The sequence below is a fragment of the Plodia interpunctella genome, chromosome 1, assembly GCF_027563975.2.
Source record: "Plodia interpunctella isolate USDA-ARS_2022_Savannah chromosome 1, ilPloInte3.2, whole genome shotgun sequence".
Taxonomy (NCBI): Eukaryota; Metazoa; Arthropoda; class Insecta; order Lepidoptera; family Pyralidae; genus Plodia; species Plodia interpunctella.
The window spans coordinates 11,680,799-11,698,054 of NC_071294.1; the positions used below are offsets into that span (position 1 = coordinate 11,680,799).

The following is a 17,256-nucleotide window of genomic DNA, read 5'->3' on the forward strand; positions in this document are numbered from 1 at the left end:
TTTGTTACAAAAGTTAAAACACAGTTAACATGTAGTTAACTGTGTTTTAACTTATGTAACTGTCATTATGTTTTGTCATTATAGTACGAGACCAAAACGAGGTTTAATATTCTTTTATATTATATGTATATCAGTTTTATGAATAAGGTCAAGTTTTAAACTTGTCATTGTCATAAAAATATTATATTACAGCTTAAGGTATAAAATTGTGAGAAACTCGCAAAGAAACCACATATTTTGCATTGTGAAAATAAAACATATATTTATAGCAAAATATCTTTATAAGAAAAATAACTATACACAAAACGCATAATATGAACATACACATATAGCTTGAGTAATATTGTACAAATATCTAAGTTTACGATACTAAACATCGACATTAATATCACCAATGACTATTGGTCACACGATCCTATGGCAAGAAACACCCACACTACTGTATCTTTCAGCGCTAGGTCTTTTCTTCCCGGCGGTTAGAATGTAAAAAAAAATCTTTCGAAAGATTTTCCAATTTTACAGAATTTTGCCATACTGACATTGGCTCCGTATGGGTATTTTAGAATTTCAAAATAAATGGGTTTGATGAATAAGTGAATGGTAAACATAGCCACTTCATTATGTACATAAGTTATGTGGTGAAATTAAAATTTTTCCATGCTTTTTCCAAATCAATGTACTTACATAGTTGCGATTAGTCATATCGACTCTTAAAGAATTGAAAACACAGTACATTTTTTAATAATAGACAAAATGTCAGTTTTTTGAAACAATTAGGAATCACATCGCAATGCGAATAAATAACATACAATTTTTACATATTATTTTGGACAGTGCGTTTAATTAAAGTTAATTAAAGTTTGCAATTAAAGTTGTATCCTAAAAATTAAAATCACCTAAATGTTTCTGTAAAACTATTATTCTGTCGGTAACACTACGATTAGTCCCGCCGCTATCGGAAAACCTTGTCATGATTTGATGTTCGATTGAATTGAAATACAATGGAGTGTGGGTGTAAAAAATCAAACATATGACTTCATTCGGGAATGTTTTCTAAAAAAAGTTGTACTAAACAGTTTTTTCGTACTTTTATTAATTTATTTGTGTCAGAATAAATGTCGACACGGCAATAAATTAACACTTCAGAGACCAATAGTGAGCGGTTCACGCAATTACACAGATTGTTCTAAAGTTAAATATTACTCGATTTTATTCCAGTGTGTAATTTTTTTTTGTTTTTAGGATTATTCAGTTCGATACCTATTTGATCTTCAGCGAACTAATTGACGCAACAACATAACAGTATTAAACATATCTAACCTTATGTAAGTTAAAAAAACATATAAAACATATTTTTTTTATAAGAGAGTAAAATGTAGCACTGAAATAAAATGTACACTTTTCTAATATTTTAATACAAAATTTACAAATGAATACAAAATGCTTTTCGTATAAAATGCATTACGCAAGCATTCATAAATTTGCAGCGAACGCATGTGCTCGCGATGCGAAGTGCATAACGCATAGATTGGAACCCTAAAATAGCCTACTTCGAGTTGAAATTTCATCAAAATTGATAAGTTCTAAGTGAGATGTAGTATGGCGAATATTATATTTTATTTAATGCAGGATTAAATAATCAACTCAATGATGCTAGACTGGGGCAAGGAATGAAAAAGAGCAAGAATGAATTTTTGAATTTTCAAGGATAAATTCTTGCTGTAGTTTATACTAAAATGAAGTCACTTTTGTTCATATTTTACAAACGATATATTAACTATTCACTTGTTAAAATTTCGCAGGTTTTTACATACATTGAATTTTTTAGATTGTTTTCAAAAGTTATCTTTTTTTAATAAATTGCTTTGCTGCCAGCATGAAGTTGTCATTAGAGTAATCCTTTACAACATAATAGGTTTTAGAATTTGAGGGTTATAACTATGAGTACGAATAGAAACGGGACTTAGCTACCCACATACTTAAGGGCACACGAAATACTCTTAGCATGTTAATAGAGTGATTGTTGGCCATTTGCCTTCTCTCTATTAGATTGTAGGTACTTAGCATTTATAATATTTGAGATGTTTGAAATTATAATTACAATTTAAAATACATTTTCGAGCCTTACTCGAGTGGAACCAATTCAGCGAATATTATCTATCAAAAGTTGCATGAGTTTATAATTTTATGTTCGAATCCGCGCCGCAAAAGAAGTCTAATGCCAATAATAGATCAGCCACGTTGTTGTTACCAGCGACCGTGGCGCCGCCTGGAACTGTCAATAATCGATCGGCAACTTTGATGTTGTCAGCGACCGTGGCGCCGCCTTTTCGGGACTTCTTTCGAGGCGCAAGCTTTTCCTTTTACAAATAAAACACATATGATGAGCATTCCTATCGTCGATCATTTCCATCACAGCCATTCGCCAGCAATCCGCCATTCTTACTAAATCCCAACAAGTTGCCCAACTAGTTGATGGAGAAGTTCTGCGTGAAATCGTACTCGATGGTGGGGATGACCGTCTGTACGAACTTGAGGAATACAATCAGATACGAATGGACACTCATCTCGCCGCCGCTTTCTGTCACCGTCTCGATAATCTTCTTCATTACTTCTGCGTGCCTGGTAAGAGATCGTAAGTTATTGCGCTTGCGTAAAATATGATAACAACTAGCGATGGGTAGAAGCTGGAATCAGTAGGGTATTGAACAACATTATCGTGATGTTGGAATGATAATTTAAACGCGTAAAATTAACTATTTACAAGATAAACTATTTTTTTATGTCATTGGTCGTTGACAAGCGTCTCATATAATGGCAAGTGATCACCGCCGCTCCGGAACAAGTGCAGAGTATCAGAGCGGGATTTTCAAGAAGTTGTATACTCGTTTCATTTATTTCCTTTCGTTTATTGAACAGATGGGAACTTCAATAGCAAAAAATTTGATACACACCATCAAACATACATACATATACAAACCAAACGTGTCTGTTATCAATGGACTGACAACAAGAGATGTCGACGACCCGAACCCTGGGCTCAGACGCTCAACGGATTTGGAAGAAACACGACAAAACTCAGATGTGTGTGTGAGAGAGATAGATGATGTAGGGACTGACCTGCAGGGGTGCACGGAGGCCATGCTGGGCCCGGACAGGTGCGGGTGCGACTCCATCGTCACGGTCTTCTTGGCGTGGTCCTGAGACACGTCCTCGTACATCTGGCCCACCGTCAGCAGCGTGCGGCTCTGTTCTCAATACATTCGGCGGACTTTTTATCCAAATTTCGAGGCCATTCAAAATTTTGCATAATTATTAAAACTATTGTATAATCTATTGAAATTATATATTATTTATCGACATTTTGTTTTATGTTCCATATAAATATGTAAGCAATCTTCAACATTCTCTTTTCTATGGAGGGAATTAATGGTGTTAGGCTGACTTGATTTTACTTGTCGATCTAATTACAAGCAATAAAGTGTGTATGTACCAAACTAGTAATACTAAACACTCAAACAGTCAAATATAAAACTGTAGATCTAAATGGAAAGATTAAAAACAAGATCTTATGAGAACAAAGGCAATACAAATCAATGAGAAAACAAAAAATACATGAGCAATTTTTTTTTACTATATAAGATCTTATCTTAATTCTTCAGGAGTGTTGGAAATAAACTCTTGTGTTGCTGTAAACAAAGTTTTTATTTTGTATTAACTAACATTCACTATTTCTTACTATCGACTTAAACTAACATTTTAAAATATAAAGGTACATACCTGTAAACAAAGAAACGACAATAAAGTTTATTTCTTACACTTTTTATCAAAATTATATCCACCAATTTATTTCACAATACAATCATCAACAAATTATTTTACCACCTCCTATATTTTGAAATTATTCTGTCTGACGTCTATCGACTTGACATTGACGTGACTGAACGCGGCAAATTTAAATAACAGAACTGTTTTACCAACTTTACCATGCTGCTTTGTCGACAACGCAAAGCGCGGCAAATTCAAAATGAAGAAATAATAATCTTATTTCTTTACATCTCCCCCCCCTCGGAGGAAATTTCTTCTCGAAATTTCTATCATATGATATCACTCTTCTTATTCTTGTAGTAACTCCTCTTTACCTGGGACAGGAATAAGCTTTGTTATGTGGAAAAGATTTGATTCTATTTTCTTGTGACCTGTATCTACTCTATAAATTGAGTTAGAAATTTTTTCAATTATCTTATATGGCCCAATTTTCAATTCATCTAGTTTTTTCCTGTTTAATTTATTCCCATTTTCCACAAAGACCATATCTCCAACATTAAATATCCAAGGTTTTCGTTTTTTGTCAAATAATCTTTTATTGTATTCATGTGATTTTATAGTATTTGCAAATGCAATATTTTTATCCCTTATCCAATCATTATGTGATACTTCTTGCTTGAGTTGTTCTGGTAGAATTGATACATTTGTACCATACAACAGATAAGATGGTGAAAATCCAGTAACTGAGTGATCAGTTTTATTGTATATGCTTACACATTCTTGAGCTATGGATGTCCAAGCCTGCTTTTTCTCACTTTCATTGATTCGACATCTAATTTTATTCACTAATGTTTGGTTTAGTCTTTCATTAAGACCATTAGAGAATGGTGCATTTACTGCTGTAAATACTATTGGTATCTGTTTGTCATCCAAAAACTTTTTGAATTCATAAGAATTTATACCTGGGTATTGGTCTGTGAGAATCATACCTATGACCTCTGTTTCCGATATATTCTTGACAAGCTTTATGAAATCATTTGCAGTTTGAGTCTTCGAAGTAAGAATAAACGCGTACCTGGTAAAATGATCTACTAACAAATGAAGATATTTTTTTGTAGATCTTGAGCCTCCGAAACCTCCTATTGTGTCTATAGAAATTATCTCAAAAGGTCTTGTGGCTGGTCCTAGATGAGACAAGTGTCCAAATTTGCCATGTCCTCTTGATTTATTTTTTATACAAGTCGTACAGTTCCTACAAATCTTTCTGATGTTTGCTGACATTTCATTTGTAGAAAAGAGAGGACCAACCATTTTCTGCATTTGTCCGACACCAATATGACATAAGCTTTCGTGGACATTTTTAAGAAGTTTTAAACTGAATCTTTCTGATAAAATTATCTTTTCCTTGTTTCCAACTTTTTTGTAGTATAGATTTTCCTTTTTTATTAATTTATTTTTATTCTTTTGTATTTCTGTATTACTTTCTTGATCTTCTATAATATCTTCCAAATTTATCAAATTCACTACTTTTAATTGCTCATCTGTATTTTCATTTATCTCCAATACTGGGTTTCGGCTTAAGCAGTCCGCCTCGAGATTATTTTTCCCAGGAGCGTATTTTATTTTAAATTCGTATTGCGACAAATAATATGTCAAATCTCCCAGTTCCTCATCAGTTCTTGATTTTAAATTCATATTTTCTAAAGGTTTGTGGTCTGAGTACACTGTAAATGACCTACCCAATAACCAATATTGCCAGTATCTAACAGCTTCTCTTATAGCTAAACATTCTAAATATATAGCTTTCTTTTTCTTCTGGGCTTCGTTTAGTTTTTTTGAGAAATAAGCTACTGGTTTTTCTTTTCCATCTAGTTGTACCTGTTTTAAAATAGCGCCTACGCCTTCTATAGAAGCATCAGTGTAAATATTGATAGGCAAATTTTTGTCAAATATTTCTAGAATCGGTTGAGAGCATAATAGATTTTTTACCATATCAAACGATTTTTGACATTCATCAGACCAAACAAACTTCTGATTTTTTCTTAATAAATTGTGCAAAGGATCTAATATTATAGCGCTCCTCGGTATGTATTCGTGGTAAAAATTAATTTTCCCAAGAAACTGTCTTATATGCTTTTGAGTTTTGGGAATAGGAAAATTCTTAATGGAAATGACATTGTCTTTGACTGGCTGAACTGAATTATTTTGAATTATATGACCGAGATATTTAACCGAGTTTGACGCAAATGTGCATTTTGTGAATTTTAGTCTAAATCCTTCTTTTTTTATAGCGTCCAGTAATTGCGTCAAATGATTAATGTGTTCATCAAAACTCCTTGAAAAAACCAAAATATCGTCTATAAAATTAGCAGCAAATTCTGAAAGATTGTATTTTCTTAGAATATTACTTAAAATTCTTTGGAAAATTGCTGGGGATGTTTTTAAACCAAAGGGTAAGCAGGTCCACTGAAAATGACCTTCTTGAGTTACGAATCCTGTCTTCTTTCTGTCTTCTATCCGCAAGGGAATAGACCAGAACGCAGAATTTATATCTAAGGTTGAAAAAAAAGTACAGTTTCTAGTCTTAATTACTAAGTCTTCAATTAAAGGGAAAGGTTGAGCTTGAGGTACCACAATTTTGTTCAGATCCCTGAAGTCTATACATAATCTTGATTTCTTGTTATCCTCTTTTTTAAATGCTAGTGTTACGGGTGCTGCAAAAGGACTGTAAGATTCTTCTATTAGCTTGTTATCTAATAATTTTGCTATTTGATGTTCTATTTCTTTTTTATCTTCCATAGTGCATTTATAAGGCCTTTTACTGCAGTATTTTTCCACTGATAAGTCTATTCTCGCTTCATACCCATTAACAGTACCAACATCGTATTTATCTTTTGCAAAGACAGATTTGTATTCATTTATCAACTTATTTATATTTTCCTTTTTATCTTCATCTAAATGATTTATTTTCATTTCAAAGTCTTCTTCATTTACATGTTCATTGAAATTTATTTCGTATTTTTTTAAGATACTACTGTTTTCTTTTTCTTTTCCTGATGTGTAATTAAAAGTTGTACTAAATTCTTCTACTTTATCGACTTTATCATTATTTGGATACCTTTTCTGTATAATTTCTAAGTCTTCAGTTTGAATAAGTTTAAATATTTTTATTAAATCTAATCCAATTAAAAAGTCATACTTAAAATTTTTTCCATCAATAATGTACACATCAACTTGTTTTTCTAATCCAAAAATCTTTACTTTTAAGCTTGTCAAACCACTTGTCTTTTGAACACCATTAATTGTTATTAAATTTGCTTCATTTGTATAAGTATTGTTCTCGTTCTTTTTTAACTTCAATAATTTTGAATTTATCAAAGAGACATTAGAGCCTGAGTCATAGACTCCGTTTATTTGTAATTTATCATTTATAATTAGTTTGACAGTTATCAATGGTGTTACTATTAGTTTTTTTGATCAGCCTCGTTTAATTCTGCTTCAATTACTGAATTATTGACATGCCTAATGGAATTTTTCTTAATTTTTTCCTCTTCTTTTTCTTTAAACCAGCATAAATTTTCAGAATGATAACGCGAGCCCTTATTTAATTTTTCACATATTTTGCATGGAATTTTTGTTTCGGTTTTAACATAAGACTTCTGATTTCCATAATTTCTCTTGGCCACAAAATTTCTTTTATTCATCGAGTGTTCATGCTTATTCAGCTCATTAAATAAATCCATTGTATCTTTTAGAATTTCTCGGTCTATTTTGTTTAAAATGAATTCTGGTAATCCCGCTGCAATAAGATCTGTCAAAGTACCTGTATCAATTGATGGTCTCATCTCCAGCAGAAGTTTTTCCTTTTTTATAGCGTATTCTAGTAAAGAACCATCTTTGTATTTAAAAAACAGTGCGTAAGTGACTGGGTTCCATCCCTTATTGGCGAATGTCTCACAAAATTTGCTTTTCCATATAGACCATTCAGATTTGAATGACAATTTCATAATCATAGAACTATACCAGTCAGCGCAGGTCTTATCCAAAAACAATCTGAGTATTTCAATTTTTTTTTCATCCGATGTTACCTCACATCGCAAACATTCTTTTTCAAAAATGTCAATCCACAGATTTGCGTTGGCATTTTTACTAGTAAATTTTTCTAATACAAATTTTTCTGCAATTGATTTTAAACTTTGCTGCCTATTTGCTTGCGTGGTTTCTATAAACTTTTCAAATAATTTTTCTAGTGTACCTGACTCGTTCTTCTGCGCCACTTCTTCTTCTATTATTTCTTCTAAAAATTGATCTCCAAATTGCACGTTTCCGTCTTCATCTAAATAAATTCCAGCCAATTCTTGTGTCATTGTTATCCAGACTCTTCTTGTTTGGAACCTTTTTTTTAAGCTATTCTTCACTTTATTATATGCAGAGGTTTTAATGATTTCTTTGTGATGGCCAACCGCCTGAAACTCCTCAGGTATTGCATACACTTTGTTGTCCTTAGTGGTTATTGAGGTTATAGAATACACATTTGACTTTCCATCACTTCCGGGCAATAATGTAAATTTAAATTGAAGTTTCTCCATTTTTCATTAAAACAAGATTGTCGTTTTATAAGATCTTATCTTAATTCTTCAGGAGTGTTGGAAATAAACTCTTGTGTTGCTGTAAACAAAGTTTTTATTTTGTATTAACTAACATTCACTATTTCTTACTATCGACTTAAACTAACATTTTAAAATATAAAGGTACATACCTGTAAACAAAGAAACGACAATAAAGTTTATTTCTTACACTTTTTATCAAAATTATATCCACCAATTTATTTCACAATACAATCATCAACAAATTATTTTACCACCTCCTATATTTTGAAATTATTCTGTCTGACGTCTATCGACTTGACATTGACGTGACTGAACGCGGCAAATTTAAATAACAGAACTGTTTTACCAACTTTACCATGCTGCTTTGTCGACAACGCAAAGCGCGGCAAATTCAAAATGAAGAAATAATAATCTTATTTCTTTACAACTATATTATCCATGCTTCTATGCATTACTTCAAAAAGTATGTGCATCAAAAAAGAAGAGTTCACTAACCTCATCGTAGCCGATGAGCCAGAGCCGCGGCGTCTGGTAGTACTTGTCATAGGTGATGTGGAGGTCGTAGGTGCGCGTGCGCACGATCTCGTCGCCGTCCGCCGCCGGCTTGCGGTCCTTCGGCTTCGGGTCCTTCCGCGGCGCTAGCGCTGTCGACTGTTATACACATGTAAGATCCACGAAGCCGACTAAGTTATTAAATATACTGATAGCCTCGATAGTCTATAAGTTGTATAATACGATTTATCACATCGTATTAATAAATCTTCGCATTATTCATTCATATATTTTTTAGTATTAATAAAAAAAATATTAAAATATTATCATCAGCCCTTACTACACGTTTATTAAGCGCGATTAAGTAACAAGTTATTTTAAAAATTACAAACTCCAACGTTAGATCCCCTTGAACCCCTCCGAAAAATATATCTAGATCCGCCCATGGCAGAGGTCAACTGATAATCACGCAACAACAAATTTGCACCTTTTCCCTCCTATCACGGGGTGACAAGGACAGTTCAATTGCATATTTGAAAGATAATATTTATTTATTAATACTTAATAAACACTTGCAATCATTCCCGTTGTTATGTCGCAGCCATATTATAGAATCCGCCGTTATACCTAACGGCGAGCTGAATTTAAAAAAACGGCTACTTTACGTCCAGTCAGATTGTACATCGAGTCAACATTTTCTTCATAAAAAAGTTAAAGCATAGTATAAGCTAAATAATAATTAAAATAAGTAGGTTATTTAGTAGTTTTTTTTGAAGGTAAGTCATTAAACAGATGTTACTTACTGGATCCACTTCATCCAGCAACCCTGACTCCTGGAACTGCTCCATGTCTTCCGCCTCGCCATCATCATCATCATCATCGTTGTCATCCTCTGGATTGGCTGCCCGTTCATTGTCACTGTCGCCTGTGTCTGCTGCTTCGAGCGTCATCTCGCAAACCTATTAAACATTTAAGATCAAATCAAATCGAAGTAATTTATTTAAGAAAAAACAGGTTTAAAATGACAAGTCAGTTGACAAATTAGTTCTCTGTCTTCAGCCTTAGGCCTTGGGATATTTCACGTCGCGATATTTTTTCTCGCGATTAATTATTGCGCACTCGTACTGTCAAAATTACGTTAATTGAAATGTGAGCTATAAAGCGTCCTCCATAGACATATTTCACTTTGAGATCAAACGATCGGACTGCTCACTGTCAGTCCTTGTCTAGTTAAGTGTGTACCACTTTCCAATTAATGCAATCTTTTCAGATGGAAGGAGCGTGGTAGAAAGTGTGCCTCATGATAAATCAATCAATATAATATTGCCAACTACAGGCATAGAAAAATAAATGATTATTATGAGCAAAAAATGTGTGACAGGCTTTCTTTAAACAAACTAACCTTTTCTTCTAAAGTGGGCGAGCCAGCAGTGTCGTAGTGGTGTGTGTCCACCCATCCCCCATCCTCGTCATGTTCAGCCTCTATAACTTTCTCCTTATCTTCACAGTACTCAATCTGTACAATAATACAATTAATGAAAGTTTCAAACAGCTTCAATCATACTAAAAAATAAATATTTTTACATGGAAATGAATGTAGACAGTCTCTGTGATCTAATAAAGTTCTTTCTTAGATAGACAGAGGATAAGGGTATAAGATCACAAAAATTATAAATTTTGACCATAAATCTGCAATCTTCAAACTGGCTGAAGAATACCTTGACAGTTGTTGATGATGACAGATGACAATGGCTGTTCTTCTCCCATAAACTTCTCATACAACATCCACAGGAGGATATGGAGTGGTCTTATTCCAAACTACTTAAAATTTATGATGTAGATATTTATCAACATACAATCAATTTATTCATAACAAAAGACACACAACAATACAGTTTTAAATAAAGATAATACAATTAATTAACCATTAAAAATAAAAAGACATAGTTTATAGCCATAAAATAATGTGCCACAATGATGTAAAACGGTAGTATTCTTAGTGCACGTTCTGCTCAAGGAATGAGGCATTGATTTTTCAGATATACCTGTTTGCATCTCCTGTAGCAGGGCACATTCCTAGTGATCAGGAACTGCTTGTCAGCCGGCAAGTATGGCCGGACCTTAGCCTCCTCCCCCTTAGCCCACTGCCACGTTGGGCAGTGATGCACCAGGTGATCTCCAGCAGCTACAAATTCTTCGGGTGTTAGTACACCAGTTTCTTGAAACTTTGATTCCTGCATTTAAAATGTTTATTTAATATATTATTTGAAACCAGATATATTCTATTAATATTATAAGCATGTTGTTACAAGTCTGTTTGTTACTGAGACATGTGTAATTACAAAAGGATGGAAGGAAGGGAAATATTAATCCATTAAAGAAAATATAGAGAAGGATTAATTAAATAAAATATAGGATGCCGAGACCATATGTTGGGGAAAAAAAATAGTATGATAGCAAATCTAGGCTCTGATTTGGAAAAGCAAGGAAAGTACATAGATGAGTGAAAAATAATATCTTTATATTACATAGTTTGAATAGAACAAGCTCCTATTCAATTAAAGATAAGTATAGACAAACATAGTAAATTAAGGTATATCATACAGAAAACTGATGATACGCATTTATTCTGAAAGAAACTGCATAGGTAGTCAGTATGAAAGTATTCTAACTTTACCACAGACAAAAACATGACAATTTGAATAACAAATCAGACCAACAAAGGACCGGTCCAAAGGCGTTGTCCGATAAAGTATGCATACAATTTGGCCGTGATCTGATACATTGGTAACGATGACCTCGTTCTAGTACCAAAACAAAGTTTACCTTCAAAACTGGCGTCAAATATCCGGCCACCCCTAGGGCAGTCCCTTTGACTGTGTTTATTACACTTTGCATGATGATACACTAGACCGTATGAGACAATAAATTTAATACAAATCAAGGACTAGGTATATAGATATTTTTACTTAAATATTTTAGATTACATCAATGAATTTAAAAAAGATAATGAGTAGGTACGAAAATCAACGAAATAACAGCACAATCGCACTGTCTACAAACAATGTCATTGTAATTATCATGACATTGACAGTGATTTGTTGACTTTAATTTTTGTTGCCATATTATGGTTGCGATTCTTAAGTGCGCATGCCAAATTCCATCCAACAGCAGCAAAGCAAGCGATCACTCACCACAAAATAATATTTTAGTTTTCGTTTTGAATCAGGCTAACAAGAAAGGTTTAATTTAAAAACCTTATCCCTGTGAACAGAACAGCGTTTTGTGAGCCTTTTCGTTCCTCACAAAATTCAGTGAGCGCTAAGATTTAGACCTCATGATTTTTTTATTTAGAGCTACTTTATTAACATGATTCAGAACGCAACCTAAAATATTTTTTTAATGTTAACTTTGATTGATGTGTGTTGTGTCAATTTGACAATTTGTATTTGACTATTTGTCAGCCAATTTCGATTTTCTTTACGATAACGCAAACTAAGTCGCATTTTTATTGAAATTTTATAGTACCTACCAATTGGATTGGTTTAGCTCTAATTCCGATTTCCGTTTGTAAAATTCTTCACAGGACCATGGAGGACGTATTAGATGAAATTGTGTCTTCGGAAGATTTGCAAGTAAATAATTTTGAGAGATTGTATACGTGACTCATTATTTTGCGTACAGCAGTGTTGTAATTTTCGTATTTATTGTTGCAGAAGTTCGAGAAGGTGTTCCACGAGCAACTACATCAGGGGAATGTAACACATAAGGCACAGTTCGAATATGCTTGGTGTCTCGTGCGGAGTAAATATCCTACTGACATCAGAAAGGTCTGATTCACTTCTATTGTTTTTGATAAAAATACGACAAAGAGACATCTTTGTCATTGTTCTCCCTATAAACTGCATCGCATTTATCATAGCAATAATTTATCTGACGACAGACATTACCTTTCTTATCTCGAAGCAATGTTGTGAAATGAACTCTGTCCTGTTCTTACAATATTAATCTTCAAAATTCTAAAATCAATTTTAAATAGTAACAATATTATTAATCCTTTAAGTCAATAGATTTACTCAATAGAAGTCAAGTAGTACTAGTAACTGTTAAGTTTGATAAAAATGATATTTTTGTATATGTAGCTATTTAAAATGTCAAGTGAGTTTTACAGAAAATTGTGTACATACTTTGGATAAACCAATAGAATGGTTTGTCATTGTTGTGGATAGAAAAATAATCTAATTTTTAAACATTATAGGGTATTTTGCTGCTGAAAGAGCTGTTCAATTCACATCCGGATGGCAAGCGCGACTACCTTTTCTACCTCGCCATCGGCAATGCCCGGATCAAGGAGTACAACAAGGCACTACATTATGTCAAAGCTTTCCTGGAGATTGAGCCTGCCAACCAACAAGTCTTAGCATTAGAGGTTAGAATTAACTGCTTATTTCTCTATTCCACAGTAATGCTTCTTGATTTCTTGCCAAATTTCATGATTTTAGATCAACAGAGAGTACTCACAGGTTTTGATTTCCTTGTAAAATATACATACAACTATTACTAAATGGTCATATCTTAGAAAGAAAGAAAAATTACATTTTCTTACAATTATGTTTCATAGACAGCTTAAAAAGACCATAGATCTAAGTATTTGATATAAATTTTAACTTGATACCTTTACACATTGCTGAGAAAAAGAAAAAAGTGATCCTATCTATATATCCTATATGGGTTCCATTATTACTGTTTGAGATTTCTTATTTAATTTATTGTTTATCTTGGTTTCAATCTAGTGACATCACTAGAAATAATACAATTAATAAAATGGCTTAGAATTGACTGGCATAGCCATGTGGCTACTAATAATTTTATTTGATTCCGCATTGGGTTCACTACTGGAACGAATAGAATAAATATAAAAAAATAATGATGTAATTAAAAAATTTTAGAGACAAGTAAACAAGCGCATGGAGAAGGAAGGTCTGATCGGCATGGCGGTCGCGGGCGGCGCCGTGGTGGCGCTCGGCGGACTCATCGGCCTCGGCATTGCGCTCGCCTCCAAGAAATAGCATTTGCCCTTTATGTGAGTACTGCTTTTGTTTTGCATGTTGACTGTACACGGAGAGACTTATAGACTTTGACAGAAAGAGAGAAACCTATAGTTGTTTCGTTTGTACAAGAATGATGATGAAACGGGATGGATCTCTTTTAGGAGGAAACTTTCAAAATCAATATCTTTCACCATGCCTCTTTGTATGGCCGAGACATTGCATGGAAACGTTGTCATTTCACTACAAGATTAAACAATATTTTAAAATGTTTTATCTCTTTAAAAAGTAACTATAAGTTGCATGTTTGTATTAAGACTGATTAATTAGAGCAAACCAATGACAGAGCAACAATTCTTTCCAGAATGCACGCCATAGCTGGCGTGCATTACTTCCTAACCAAGAAGAGCCAGCCCAAGAAATAAAGGAGCCACAAATTTACACCAGGCTTTAGATTGTAATTTATTGTGCATTCATGTAAATTAAATGTGCAATGTCACTCATCACACAGCCCGTTTGCTTTCATTACGGCTGTAGTATAGATATATATGTAGATGGACATCGCGTGTTACCAATTTTTTTACTTTATTATTAAGTCTCTTCCAGTTTTTGTTATCTAAGATTATGCTTAAGGGGCTACTTAGGATTTTTCTTAAAGGACGTAAGTTGTAATGTAAATACATATATTATTTCGGGGATTATTCTAACAATGTAACAAAATATTTTTGTGTTATGTCTGTTATTAAGACTATTTAAACTATGCTGAAAGAAAATGAGAAATGGCAAAATTATTCTTAATTAATTTGTTTCGAATTTATGGCAAAGAAATTATAAACGAAAACTAAACTAACTAAAATTAATAAGGTATGTGATATTTTTTAAATCAAAAAATTAGCTTGTACTATTTTTTGTAGCTTTTAAACAACAAGTACTCTTCTTGCTTCATTCATTGAAGTTATGTTTCTCAGAATAGTAATACAATAAATAAAAACTTATTGAATATTCAATGGTTCAATAACTCATGGACTGAATATAGGACAGGACGTATCAAGTTTTGCAAAGACGTCATGCATTCATTGGTCGACAGACTGCGCGTAGGAGAGTGGGCGACAGTGTTTATGAAGATATAGATAAATACTGCAGCCAGCACTAAGAATTTGTCGATGCAAGGCAATATCGCTATCTCTTTCATATAAGTAGACTTCTTATGTATTACGAGGTATAGATAGGGTAACATTTAGTCATCGTATAGTAATGCCTTTGCGCAAGAAGGAGAGGTCGGGCTAGATGAAAGAGAAAGCAATACATGTACTTTGGAACAAAAAGTACTAAAAACTTTTTTATTTAATAAATAAAATAATAAAAAGTTTTTAGTAATGTTGGCTCCCAGTACTATTACTTTTATTTTGGTGCTCGTGCTCCGCGCTCGCGTATCGTCACACAACAACTGTTAGTGATATTGCAATAGGACGTCCCCTACGTATTTGCTTCATGGGTTTATTATAATGAAGTTCAAAAGTGGTAATACAGTGATGTACCAAATATAGTTTGAATAAATGTAGTTAGAAATACTTATGTGATAATGTACTGTATTTATTATTCCTCTAGATTTAGGCACAACGTTAAGTTTAAGCGCATGGAAGTCTTTATTTAAAAAAAATAATAATTTGTCAATGTGATTCCATTTGAATAAATTTGTTTTTGTTTTAGAAATCTTTTTGATGGATGGGATCCATTTTACTAAATTTTTAAGTTACACCCACACAACATACAATGATTGGAACAAAACTGCACTTAGGATTTGAACATCTATACCAAAGATATATAAATGCATCAGATTACCAAATGTATTTAAGTGACAGTCCTGACATTTCATGATTCTATAGCCGGTAACGACTTAGGTACCATCACACAAGGAGTACCTACGCCTGTTTGCCTATTTATTGCAGTCAGGCGCGACGTGGAAAGTTTAATTATATTGGTATTGCTGATAGTGATTGATGTAGGTTCATAAAATAAAACTGACCAGATCCAAAACAATTATTTTTATTATTCTTGTATAATAATAATGAAGTGAAGCAGCGTACAGCTAGTATAATGGCGAAATTATATTCAAAAATAAATTAAATGTTTTCTACCATTTTCTACGGCAACTCTTTTTATGGCAACACTTCACGGACGAACAATTAACATACTATCTGCCGCATAAAGTGGAATTTGCGTACATTGACCTTTATCCATTCTTGCTTATTGTTAACGAAACAAAACAACGCCACCTTATCTGGCAGGTAATATATTTTAAGTAACACAAATACATAGACGCTTATTTTTAGTTATTTTTCGAGAAAATGGTAGGTTTTTGACGGCGACTCAATGCATCAGTCGTATACAATAACCGTCGAAGAAATTAACAATTTAGAAAAAAAAATATGTTGAAATGGAACTTTTTAAAAGTAAAATTTATAGTCATCTCGTATGTTGACATCTCGCTCACACAACGAAGAAAATCGAAAACTAGGTGAAAATAGTGTTACAAGTTTCGTTATTTAATGACATATATTATACAATCTTTCTCCAATGTCAAAATATTATAATTTATGTGTTAAAAAATATAGGATTGTTGATATTGAAGTTCCATTTCACATAAACAAAATTATGGCAACGTGAAACGATCGATGCGCTTACAACAACCGGTGGTAAATATAATCAAACAATCAAATCAACTAATCTACGTATACATTCCGTAACTTAATTTGTGCTTGCTACTCTAGTATAGACCACGGTTACTGTCATGGTTATCGGCTGTTTGAACGTGGATCGAAAAACTGGTACTTTATATATTTAAAAAAATATTAGTTTATTTTTAAAACCTTTAATCATTTGTGCTATTGCTCTCTTTGACAAAATTATTATTATTAACTATTTATTATTATTTTACATCTGCGCCGATTCATACAAGTTTTTATAGACCGTCCACGTCCAAACAAGTCAATATAGACATTTTCGTAGCAATTATACCACGAGAACAAATAAAAATGAGTTTTACATGAACTGTCATGCTAATGAGGTATAGTCAATATAAAATCAAGAAATGCGAACTTCCGAAGTTCATAAGGTAACTAATAAGTTTATACAATACAGAGAGCATTCATACATCAATAAAATCATTGACTTAAAGTCCTAATTATTATATCTTCACTGGTATATAATATTCTGTATAATCAACAACGGTGCAGCCCAAATTACATCGAAATTGAATCCTAAAATTATTTTCCATAACAACAATTTTAGTTGTTATAGTCCATTCCTAAGCCACGCGGAAATAATATACAGGACAT

General features: G+C 32.9%; 3 protein-coding genes across 3 annotated transcripts; 1 reads left to right on the forward strand and 2 right to left on the reverse strand.

Annotated features, from left to right (window-relative positions):
• Positions 1–235: 235 nt before the first annotated feature.
• Positions 236–11,956, reverse strand: Atg3 (Autophagy-related 3). Its single transcript, XM_053769765.2, has 7 exons — positions 11,697–11,956; positions 10,916–11,104; positions 10,273–10,386; positions 9,674–9,829; positions 8,874–9,029; positions 3,121–3,248; positions 236–2,622 (listed from the first exon to the last, which is right to left on the reverse strand). Exons 1-7 carry the CDS (start codon positions 11,766–11,768, stop codon positions 2,469–2,471), a joined length of 969 nt encoding a protein of 322 aa, XP_053625740.1. The 5' UTR covers positions 11,769–11,956; the 3' UTR covers positions 236–2,468.
• Positions 6,570–8,666, reverse strand: LOC135309701 (uncharacterized). The gene is made up of 2 exons (XM_064435921.1): positions 8,528–8,666; positions 6,570–8,436 (listed from the first exon to the last, which is right to left on the reverse strand). Exon 2 carries the CDS (start codon positions 8,355–8,357, stop codon positions 7,233–7,235), a length of 1,125 nt encoding a protein of 374 aa, XP_064291991.1. The 5' UTR covers positions 8,358–8,436; positions 8,528–8,666; the 3' UTR covers positions 6,570–7,232.
• A 327-nt stretch (positions 11,957–12,283) lies between the features above and the next one.
• On the forward strand, positions 12,284–15,631 carry Fis1 (Fission, mitochondrial 1). Its single transcript, XM_053746076.2, has 5 exons — positions 12,284–12,505; positions 12,587–12,700; positions 13,129–13,299; positions 13,820–13,953; positions 14,283–15,631. The coding sequence occupies exons 1-4, from the start codon at positions 12,461–12,463 to the stop codon at positions 13,937–13,939; spliced, it is 450 nt and encodes a 149-aa protein (XP_053602051.1). The 5' UTR covers positions 12,284–12,460; the 3' UTR covers positions 13,940–13,953; positions 14,283–15,631.
• The last annotated feature ends 1,625 nt before the right edge of the window (positions 15,632–17,256 follow it).